The sequence below is a fragment of the Chiloscyllium plagiosum genome, chromosome 9, assembly GCF_004010195.1.
Source record: "Chiloscyllium plagiosum isolate BGI_BamShark_2017 chromosome 9, ASM401019v2, whole genome shotgun sequence".
NCBI classification, from domain to species: domain Eukaryota; kingdom Metazoa; phylum Chordata; class Chondrichthyes; order Orectolobiformes; family Hemiscylliidae; genus Chiloscyllium; species Chiloscyllium plagiosum.
The window spans coordinates 5181664-5193579 of record NC_057718.1 but is presented as its reverse complement, the minus strand read 5'-3'; the positions used below and the strand labels follow the sequence as shown (position 1 = coordinate 5193579).

At 45.3% G+C, this 11916-nt stretch overlaps 1 protein-coding gene across 1 annotated transcript; it reads right to left on the bottom strand.

Annotated features, from left to right (window-relative positions):
- ltv1 (LTV1 ribosome biogenesis factor) lies at positions 1 to 11660 on the bottom strand. The gene is made up of 11 exons (XM_043695297.1): positions 11459 to 11660; positions 10034 to 10162; positions 9335 to 9532; positions 8862 to 8949; positions 8362 to 8497; positions 6804 to 7035; positions 6071 to 6198; positions 5357 to 5490; positions 4843 to 4895; positions 3084 to 3284; positions 1 to 2272 (listed from the first exon to the last, which is right to left on the bottom strand). The coding sequence occupies exons 1-11, from the start codon at positions 11459 to 11461 to the stop codon at positions 2156 to 2158; spliced, it is 1419 nt and encodes a 472-aa protein (XP_043551232.1). The 5' UTR covers positions 11462 to 11660; the 3' UTR covers positions 1 to 2155.
- Positions 11661 to 11916: the final 256 nt, after the last annotated feature.

The following is an 11916-nucleotide window of genomic DNA, read 5'->3' as shown; positions in this document are numbered from 1 at the left end:
GAAAATAATAAATCTATCTTTATTTTAACGTCGCAGGTTGCTTACAGTAATATTGAAAGAATAAGCCTTAGATTCCTGAAAAATCTGCAGCATTCCTAGAGGTGGTGGTAAACCTGCTCCTTTAGTGAAGGGAGCTGCTTGTAATTCTAGATCCAAGGCAACACGGCTAGCCTTTATATGTCTGCAAAGGCCCAGCAAGATTCTCATGTGTATCTGAAGGAGCAGTTTATTACCACCTTCGCCAGGGCAATTATGCAGGGGTAAGAAATGCTGGTGTTAGCAGCAACACCCACATCTCGTGATTCTTTAAACATGGTTGCCTGCCTCTTGCTATTACAAAGCTGACAAAAGATAGTCACTAGTGGAAACAAGTCCAAAGAAAGGACTCAGGACATTTATCTGAGGTGTCAGGCCATTTGAGCAATGGCAGAAAGTTATTACCGACCACATCAGGCCTTCATTTTCTGAATTACCGCAATGCACTGTACAGCAGAGGAGAAAAAACTCCCCGCAATGCCCTGAAATAGCAGTGAACTCTGACAATTTCCTCATACATTAGACCCAGCACAGCAATGGGAGGTTTCTCTCCACCAATGTTTGTTTCCTGCATCCACACGCTCGGTGTAACACAGGGCTTTTCTGGTAAGGGAGATGGCGTGGGAAGGTGAAGGCACTGTGTGGAATACACACACACACACACACACACACACACTCTCTCACTGCTCCCTGTCTCAAACAATATGAGAAGTGGTGCTAGTTAAATGAGAAGATAGTGGAAAAGGCCTGCAGTTTGAGTTTTAAAATGTTTTCCTGGAGCTCATTTGTATTAGTTACAATCAGTGGATGATGATATTCAACTGTGCATTACCTTCCTTGCTGCACTCGCTACACATCAGGAGAAGCAACAAAGACAGAGGTTGCACATCTCACAGCACACAGGGAAACATCACAACTACGGTCTGGAGAAAGAGCTGACAGTAGGTTGAAGTACCATAAATTACAAAGGATGGAAGGCCACTCAGCCCGTTTGCACTTGTGCTGGCTCTTTGAAAAATCTATTTGATTAGTTTCATTGATCTGCTCTTTGCCAATAAACCTTCAAACGTTTCCCCATTGAAGGATTCATCCAATTTCCTTTTGAAAGTGATTATTGAATTCACTTCATTACTCTTTCAAGTAGCACATTCAGGACATATCTTACTACATTTCTCATCTCCCATTCTGCATCTTTTGGTAATCATAAATTTGTGTCCCCCATCCTGGTACTGTCACTCCAGTCAATGGAAGCAGCTTTGCAATTAGTTCACAAAATCTCAATTTTGCATTGCATCATTCCAATATCTCATCAAGGAACAGTATCTCAGCAGCGCTGCACCATCTGAACAACAGATTATGGCATCACACTTTCCAGAGTGCCACTGACCCGATCCTAAAGGTCAAGAGCCCAGCTCCCACGCAGACCGTCTGCAGCTGCATGGACTAGTCACTAAAGCGAATGGTAAAGTCACCACAGTCTTACCAGACCACAGAGCTGTTCTTTCATCAGACTGTGAAGAATGGTAGTAGTTTAACCTGAGGGTCACTGCACCTCAAGAGAGGGGAGAGGTTGAAGAGGAAAGTCTGACATGGTAACCTCAGCTGGTGCAGGAATTGAATACATGGCCTTGTTGTCTTGAGCCAGCTGTCCAGTCAACGGAACAGACACAGCCAATAGAACTTCATTGTGAAAAGTCACATCAATTAACTTGATCTCCTCACTGGCTGAGAAAACTCAAGCATTCCATAAATAAGTCGAGGCACAGGCCTTTTTTTTAATGAACTGTCTTTTGTGGGATAAAGGTCCACCTATGAGAGTGCCTTTCCATGCTGAAGATGATCAGAGTTAAGAAGAACATTCCGCAGACATCCCAAAGAAACTTCGGCGTTTGATGAAAGGGTGAGTTTCTCTTGAGGAAAAGTGCAGGTCCATGCTGCAATCGCTGCAAGGGCCAAAGCTTTATCTTGGTAAGGAATCAAGTCTATTGGTTTGGCTGATGGTCAGAGGCAGCAGAGGGGTTAGTTTGAACTCTTCATTTGAACTGTCAGTCAGTGAACGAACCTCCAACAAATTCCCTCCTTTATCCAATGTCCGGTGGGAGAGGGAGACCCTTATGTACTATAACTCTAGTCTGATTCCCTGCAAGTTCTGCCTCAGGTTCAGTATCACTTGTTCCTGTCTTACTTTCTCTATTTTAAATGCATTTCTGTTGGCTTTTTTCTCCAGTCTTCGCTCCTATATGTGGCAGGGTGGAGGGGGAGAGAGACAGAGAGAGGATTAGAAAAGGCAGCATATTTTCCAATAATCACCAAATTAATTAGTAATCCAAACATTAATGGAGAGACTGAATAGACCAGGCTTTGCTTTCTTACAGCAGAGACGGTTAGGATTTGATGGTTTATAGGTTTACAAAATCATTCCAGGTTTGACAAAATGAGAAGAACCTTTCCACAGTACATTTATGAACCACAGGACTGTGACTTAATGGAACGGGTAAAAGTCCAGCATTGGGTTTGAAAATGCATTACCTACAAGGATGGCAGAAAAACAAATTTCTGCTCTAACATGAATTGGAAAAGAGTAAGTTGCAGGACCATGATAGAACTTTTGTATGGGGGTGCAGGGGGGAATTAATGCAGGAATTAAATTATTTCAAAAGCTAGCCCAACGGGTTAATTGACCTCCTTTGGTGCTGTATCACTCTTCATTTCCTAATATGCTGACATGTTGTGGAAAGGAGAAGAGAGGAGAGCAGAACTGACAATCTGGGACCAGGTACCAAGCTCAGTTGAGTTGCCCATTAAGCTTGAAGCTTTGTGCAGCTGTAGTGTCATCCAAATGAAAATGTACACTCTGTCTGGACAGATAGCCAACAGCAGCTTCAATAACATCCATTAAATACTGAAACCAGTGATTGTAGAGTACTGGTTGATACACTCCGAGGAGGGTACACTCTGCAACCGCGTTCCACAATAGTTCCAGCCTCATCAGAGAGCATCCTGAGTTTAGCTTCTGGCCGCATTACACAGCACAGGATTTTCCTCACCTTCCTTTCTTCTTTAATTTTCTGTTTCCGGATTTTCTTGTCCTCTTTGCTCTCATTCGGTGGACGTGACTGCGTCGAGGCTCTGGGAATGTCATTGACATTAATCATTTCCATCCTCTCCAATTGTTTAGTGGTCAGACTCTTTTTCGGTAAAACATCCAAGGGAATCCCGGTTTTCCTGGACACCTTGACTGGATTGAGCTGAAAGAGAGTCGAGTGAATAACAATTTCCAACTTGGACTATGTGTGCTTATAAAATCAACAATATGGGCACTGTTGCCATAGCCAGTACTTGTTGCCCATTCCCCTGGAACAAATGGAGCTATTTCAGAGGACAGTTAAGAGTCAATCACAATCACATTGCTGTAAGCCCAGAGTGACTTTGAGGTCGAACCAAAGAAGGAACGATCTCCTTCCCTAAAGGACAGTGAACGAAGTGGGTTTCTATACCAATCAAGTCACCATTACAAAGACTAGCTTTCAACTCCAGTGTTATTCATTTAATTCAAATTTAATCAGCTGCTGTGGGATTTGAAGCTATGCCCCCTCAGGGCCTTTGACATTCCGGATACCAATGGCATTATCACCATGCTACCCTCTCCCTCTTTAACACTTCAAAAATGTCCCTTGGCACTTTACTAGAGCATTGTTTGGCAACATCTGTCTTTGCATTACAGAATGAGAAATGAAGACAGATGTTCAATAGCTTGCTCAAACTGGTAGGTGTCAGGTAGAGAGCGAGAGGTTTCAGGTGGGAATCTCAGAATCTTGGACCAAGGCAACTGAAAGCATAGTCACCACCAGCACAGTGACAAACTAACAAACACGGACAAGTGTCAAATGAACAGATGTCTCTCTAAACCATCGCTGCACATACAATGATGAGATTTCTGTGGAGTATTTACTGCATTACATTGCCTTATAGAAATGCAGGTCCTACAGAACTGGCATGCTAAACATAAAGCAATCATGAATAAATCCAACAGCAAATCGCATGGGGGATAGAATGTAGACCTTGGAGGAAACCTCTTTTAAACACTTCCTAAAACCAAACCATGGAATGCCACTGACACGGGTTCAATGAATTCAGCTGCTACGCAGTTAGGGTGAAAGTCTACTGTCCTCACCCCACAGTCTGAGAGGTCTCTCAGAGGGAGATACACAACAGGAGGTTGGGTGAGAGGGACCATGATCTTCTGTGATGTGAGTGGGTACAGGCTGCACAAAGAGTAGCAAGGGTCATTGGGAAGTGGAGTCAGACACTGATCAACACTGGGAGGTGACTGATACTGAACTCAGCTATTTGTTATACATCACTCCCCAATTAATGGATACTATCCATACTACACCATAACCCAAAGTCCAAAGTACCCCTAATACTGTAACCGTATGGAGACCATTTGCAAGAACTACAAGTTCCCTTTGCTGAACGACATTACTGAACCAGCCTAAAGAAATCACCAAATTGCTTTGTTCACTTGCACAGCCCATCACTGGGTGTGAACACTTAGCCTCTGCAATTTATTCTTCCAGAACTGAAGGTCCAGATGCAGTTGAGATGAATAAGGAGACGAAGCTGGTCTTGACTGTGCTCCAGCCTCAGGCCACTCTGCCCAAGCCAGACAAACCTCCCAGCTGCAGTCTCACTGGGTGAGGAAATCGAGCAAAGGGTGAACACCAGCCACTTCCCATAACCCCAACCTTATTCAGAAGTAGGAACTCAGTCTCAAACACTTCCGGCAGCAGCCCCTGCTCATACCTTAGGTGGGTCAGTTATCAGCTTCGGGTGGTTGTATAAATTTGAATAGGTGCCTGTAAAAACAAAAGATTCAAACTGAGGATTTGAGCAAATGTATCATTGCAATTCCACCAGCTCCGCCTCCAGTATTGGGATGGATACGGAACTTGAGCACGCTCTCAAATCGCACAAATTACCAGCTTCATCATAATGACATTGATTGAAGAGTAAATGTTAGCTAGGACGTCAGCAAGAACCTTCTCATCCTTCCTCCACATAGTGTCCTTGTACGTTTTACATCTGCCTGGGAGAATAGACCACTCTTAATGTCTCATCAGAAAAACCGCACTTCCAAAGGTGCAGCACTCCCTCAGAATTGCTCTGGGAGCATCAGTCTGGATGTTGCGCTCAATTTTCAGGAGCAAGATTTGACCCATAACCTTCTGACAAGAGGCAGGTGTGTCACGCCTAAACTACAAAAGAAACAGTAGAAGATTTTGATGGTGCACAGAGCCATCTAACAGTCAGTACTTACTCAGGATGGATTCACAATCCCATTGCTCGGTTGGTTCCTCAATGACGAGAACTTCAATCTCCTCGTTTTCCTCTTCCTCATCTCCCTTTAATAGAACACCTCCCCTTGGTCCCAGCTCATCGGGCATTTGACAGCTGCAGGTGGGATTGAAAGAAGTTGAAAAGTCCGTTAAAAAACAATTAAAGTGACACAGACCCCACACTCCCACCTCGAGTATCTCTGTAGGACTTATCCCATTGAACACAAGTGTACTGTTAAGTTTATTGAAGATTCACATTTTCCGAGATTGGGGAGGAGTGATTTCTAGATTTGTGAAGAGGTTGGAATTGCCTCCTTCAAAGAGAGAGGTTCACTTGGAATTGAGCAGCAGCAGTCAAATCTATCAGGAGGGAGAGTAACCAGCAGTCACAGATTTAAGATATTTAGAAAAGTAACCAAGGTTTGGGAGGGAGTTACAGGGGATGAGGTGGAGAAGACTGTTTTCCAATTTGAATGCTTAGAATCATCAAAGAGCTGCCTGAAAAGGCAGTGGAAGCAGATTCAACAAAAGTTTTCGACTGGATATTGCAAAAACACACCAAAAACAGGTTGTAGAACTATAGATAAACTTTAGAGAAGGGCAAGTTATAGATATGCTGTTTAAAAAAAGTTTCACTGGCCAAAAGGCAACACATGCAGAACCATTCTGTGATTTACATTTTAAAAACCACTTACTCTTTTGCTTTCTGAGTGTGGTAATCATTGATAACTTCATCCAGCCGTGCACTGTCCACCTGAATCGATCCCTCAAGTTCGTGGTGATCCAGAGCTCCAATCTCATCGTCATCGTACTCTTCGTACAACTGAAGCAGACAAAAAAAAAAAAACAGGGTTACAGCAAACAGAGCAATACCTGAAGGGATCCATCTACTTCCAACACCTTTGGAGAGGTGCAGCATTTCAGAATTATCAACTCCAACCCTGAGTAGCATCACCTTTCCCATTGCTTACTACACTGGAGAGAAACCCAACAGAGAGTGGGAGAAAAGAGAGAAAGGAAATTTTAGAAAAGCACTTGTCATAAATAATGAAGAAAGTCTGAAAGGTAGGCACTGTTACAATATAAAAAAACGCAGCAGCCAACTTGTCGACTGCAAATCTCACAAACAATACGATGATAACATTGAGGCAACCCATTTCTCTCGTGATGCTGATGGAGGGATAAGCAGTGAGCAGGACAAACTCCCCTGCTCTTCTTACAACAGTGGCCTTGGTATTTCTTACATGCACAAGAACACACAGCCCTGGTCTCAGCTGAAGGCAGCCCTGAAAATGCAGCATTCCCTGGCGCTGAACTAGCCTGTCAAATGGAACTTGACCCTGTGACTCCGAGGAGTGTGCTACCCATGATGGACAGCATGGATTTTTGCCCTGTGTATTGCTATGGTACCTCGCAAAGTAAACTGACCTTCTCAAACCGATCGTCCAACAGGGTGAGCTGCTCATTTCGTCTCATCACAGATGATGTCATGGAGTAGGCAGTGAAGCGACTCCTGGTTTCCTCCTCCATGAAGGAGAATTCCCTCATCCCGCCTTCAAAGCGAACAATCTTTGAACCATCATTATCATCATCAGAGAGAGCACCGACCGAGTCAAAGTCTTCATCCTCTGTATCCTCCCACTCCTCGTCATCAGAATCCCTGAAGGACACACCAACAAATCATTCATTTGGTCATCTCAGGCAAAAGTTCCAATTAGAAGCATATTATAGACAAAGAGGAAACGTCAGGAGCACCATCATAACTGCAGAAGCAGCAAGTAGACAAAGACAGCAATCAGGGAGGTCAAAACAATGACTGCAGATGCTGGAAACCAGATTCTGGATTAGTGATGCTGGAACAGCACAGCAGTTCAGGCAGCATCCGAGGAGCAGTAAAATCGACGTTTCGGGCAAAAGCAGTCAATTTGTGTACAGCAAGATCCCTCGGAGAGTGAATCAGATAAGTTACCAGTAAAGCTCAGGTGCAGTTGGTTGGAAAGAGGAATGCTGCATGGGAAATCCCTTTCATTCAAAAGCAGTATCATAGGGCCTTTTAGTGTCTATGTTAACATCAGTGTGGTGGTGATAATGGTGATGGTGGGGAAGTACAGATAAATGGGGCTCTCGCTTTAGCTGCTGCAGCAAGAGATCTTCTGTCCTAGCACGGAGATGTTAGGTTCAGATGTTGCAGTGTTTCTGAAAGAAATTGACGGAGACCTTTCACCCATTTCACAGGTGTCAGCACAACTGAGGCCTGGGGCAACTCAGCTATGATCTTACAGAATGGCAGGGCAACTTTGAAAGGCTGAACTTCCACCCAGACTTATTTCTTAGGTTCTGTGCTTACTGCCGAGATTGTGTAGTGACACGGAGAGGGATAGCATTGTGTCTGAATCAAGATCGAGGGGCTGGGAAAGAAACAAAGAAAACACAATCAGGGAGTATATAGAGTGACGGGAAACAAAACCTACAGGCAGCTGTGCAAATAGTTACATTACAACAAAGCAATGAAACCATCTCAGCTTTAACCTTGTGGAAGGGTTACATATGCTTTTGAATTTATAAAGGATAACAATTTAAGTGCAAGGTAAAATTTGATGTTAGGACTGAAAACTGGAACAATCTTATATCTTGTGCAGTTAGTAACTATTCACTAAGTTCTGTCGAGCGAGAGCAGGACCTTTCTCTGACTGGGGTGGACATCATCTCTTAGCTGCGAATGTTATTTAGGCCCTGGGTGATCTCCGATACTAATTTCGATTGACCAAGGCATTCAGAGAAGAAATTGTTAGATTTTGCCAACTTAATGGGCTTGGAATTTGATCCAGGTTTGCGCCTCTTCCAGCCAATTTCACCACCATGAGGGAGGATTAGTGTCGTGCCCACCTGTCCACAAGTTCACCGACACCTTCTAGTTCCTAACCCCTCCTCTCTGACCCTCCACAGCACACTAACTCTCCCCTTTCCCCAGGTTTAAATCACATACACTTCAGCATTCTCCGCACTCTCTCTCCCACCAGCCTTCACCATAAAGTCATCCTCCAGAATGTTGTCTGGATCATCAAAATCAAAATCATCATCGAGAGCAGCAACAATATCCGGATCGAGGTCTGGGCGAGGTCCTGAGGGCAAATGCAAACAAACCCTTAATGTTCCAAACAAGTGTTGACATCAAACTTGCTTACTCTACTTTGTGTTCAGGAGAAGTCAGCACAGAAATCTGATACATGTTATGAAACATTGTGATTCACTGTACAACACATGCAACTTGTACAATGGGATTTCTTCAAAGAAAGGAACACTGAAATTATTGTCCTCTTTATCCATTGCCCTGCCTGCTCATGACAGGGAGCTTAGCTCAGTGGTTAACATTCCTGAGGCAGGAAATCATAGGTTCAGGTCCTACTCTAGGGACTAAAGCACAAAGCCCAGACGGACACAGCAGATTACTGAGGGAATCTGTGCAAAGAGGGAACCCAGTCTTACCTCGAACAGGAGCTGCTTTGTTCAGCAATCCAGTTTTCTCTTCAAACTCTGAAGCAAAAACTGACGATGGCAGGTTAATGGAGTGAACCTGAAATCAAAAACATCACAGGTTTCCAGTCTCCTCTCCAACAACAGGGTCTAGAAACATCCATTTTTTGTGGTGATAGTAGTAGTGCAGCACTGGTTGAAGATAACCCAACATCATCTTATCAGGGAAGCACCTCACATGCTCGCCTCATCAGTGCCAACCAGATCCTGAGAATGACTGCAAGACATCCTACACCCATCAATTTAATCTTCACCAAGCACAGATGTATTCACAGTAGGGGACGGGGGTGATTAAGAGAATTGACATCTCTTTGCCGCACCCTCCAAACCTATTGCCTATGCATATTTTCTGCTTCTGTTTCACATCAACTCCAAATCACAGACTTGACCAATATTTCCCATAATTGTGCCCACATGACCCTTACAGGAATCTGTTGCACTTCCTCCCGCAGGTCTCCATCGCCGGTGGTTACGGTGTCTTGGCTCTCCTTCCGGGGTACACTGGAGACCACAAGCTCAGCAACCGGAGATGCCTCTTTCAAATGCTGCAGATAGTTGTAAGTATCATCATAGAAGATGCCGTATTTCCTTTCCTCTTCTTTACGCTTTTGTAAATCTGTTCTCTGCAAGAAAGGAGTTAAAACTTTTATACCAGCTGCAGATTTTATATTGACTTGAGCTGATCAAACACAAGGTAAGTGGCATAAGAACTATGCGCCCCTCCTCAGGTCCAACAGTGGCTCAGTGGGTCACACCTTGAGTCAGGACTCCAGACGTCTGAGCCCATAGTGCAGACTAACAGTTCAGTGCAGTACAGAGGGAGTGCTGCACTGTCAGACATTGTTTCTTACAGGCAACGTTAAAGCAAGCCTTGTCAGGTGAACAAACCATATCCCATGATCACTCTGAAACAAAGATGGCTGAAGGGCGTTGAAGCACAGATCAACAATGATCTATCTCAATGATGGAGCAGACTTGAGGGGCTCAGTTATCTCCTACAAATCTATCTGGATCCAAAGAACAAAGGGCAAATGTAAATTCAATTCACATGGAAGCTGTCCCATCCAGTGCTGAGCCCTACCATATTCACACACAACTTGTAACTATATGTCAAAGTTAACCACCTCTGCCGGCAGTAGAACTCTCTGTGGGGCGTTCTCGTCTGCGACCAGTGGGTCCTTCTGGCTTCTGTGCACCAAGTGAAAGGTCACCGCTGACTTCTTCTGAATGAAGGGCTTCTTCTTCCGGTGAGGCTGAAGAATAAAACGGAAAAACGGGTTAGAGCAGAGGAATAAAGCAGTAATCCCAGTTCATTCAGAAATCAGAGGGATAACTCCAGCTGCAGGTGTGTCAGCTTCACACAGACTGATTTTTCACTGTTTATAAGCCCAGCAAATATAATGCCACACCATGCCAAAAGTGTCAAGACCTTGGAAAGGGAGATCAGCAGAGAATGCCATGAAATCACAGCACAGATTCTGGCTATTCAGTCTAACTGGTCTTTGTGATCACCTCTGATCCATAACCATCTGCTCCCATTATATTTCATTTCAGTTTGTCCAAGGATCCAAGGAAAATTATGGAAATGGTCAAAGGGGAGGAGAGCTCAGGAGAGATTATTAAAGTTTTCAGATGTAATGGAATCAGATGTAATGGTATTAGATTATTTTATTAGATTTCCCAGTGTGGAAACAGGCCCTTCGACCCAACAAGTCCACACCGACCCTCCGAAGAGTAACCCTCCAAGACCCATTGCCTCTGACTAATGCACCTAACACTATGGGCACTTTAACATGGCCAATTCACCTGACCTGCACATCTTTGGATTGTGGGAGGAAACCGGAACACCCGGAGGAAACCCAAGCAGACACGGGGAGAATGTGCAAACTCCACACAGACAGTCACCCAATGCTGGAATTGAACCTGGGACCCTGGTGCTGTGAGGTGCTAACCACTGAGCCATCATGCTGCCCCACAATTACAACTGAGTAAACACAACTACCAAGACATGAGGGAGGAACTGGCCAGAGTTAATTGGATGTGGTGATATTCTACATGGAAATTCTCGAGTTACCAAGTAGAAGGCCTTGGATCTAAGCTTGAAGAGGAAACAGTTTGGAAGACTCTCGATGGATCCCCAATGATCTGGCATGCACAGATCAAAACAGTCTCTGGTATTACTGGACACACAGCACCCACGACCCGCACAACCTTCCTCCTTTGAGGCAAGTACCACTCCAGGGCGTGAGCCCAGGATCCAAGGCGCTACACTACTGCAGGCACTATCCTTCAATGAGGCAGAGTGGGACTAGGCCACTGTCTACTGTCCCAGGTGGGCTGAAAGGCCCTCACTGTACAAAGTGAAGGACGGGGGAGATCCCACAGTAATCCCTAGTATCTATCCCTCAGCCCAGGACAGGCACAGGGCGGCCCAAGTGGGATCTTGCTGTGCACGCGAGGCCGCGTCTCCTTGCGGCGCTCCCTCGGAGAGGGCCGGGAGGTCGGTAAAGGGCGCTACAAAAATTCAGCTCCAGCCCGAGTCTCTGCACCATCGTCGCTGGAAGATGTCGCCCGCCTCCACGATCCAAACACCCGGCTTCAGGAGCGGACCCTCGATCCCCAGGCGCGGGCGAAGCTCCGAAATGGAGAGCAGCCTCAGAAGCAACAAACTCTCTCTAGGCCGCCATGCGGCCGCGCTGCTAACTTGGATTGGCTGGAACCATGAAGGACTCTGGGATTCTGGAGGACCATCTGCTGGGCTCCGGGTTCTGATTGGCTGGAGTAGTAAAGCACCCTGGGATACTGGAGGACCATCTGCTGGGCTCCGGGTTCTGATTGGCTGGAGTAGTAAAGCACCCTGGGATTCTGGAGGACCGCCTCGTGGGTTCTGGGCTCTGATTGGCTAGAATAGTGAAGCATGTTGGGATACTGGAGGAGTGTCTCTTTGACCTCCGAGGTTTTTTGGTCGTTTTCACAGAGTCCCTGGTGTCGAAGGTTGTGTCCTCTC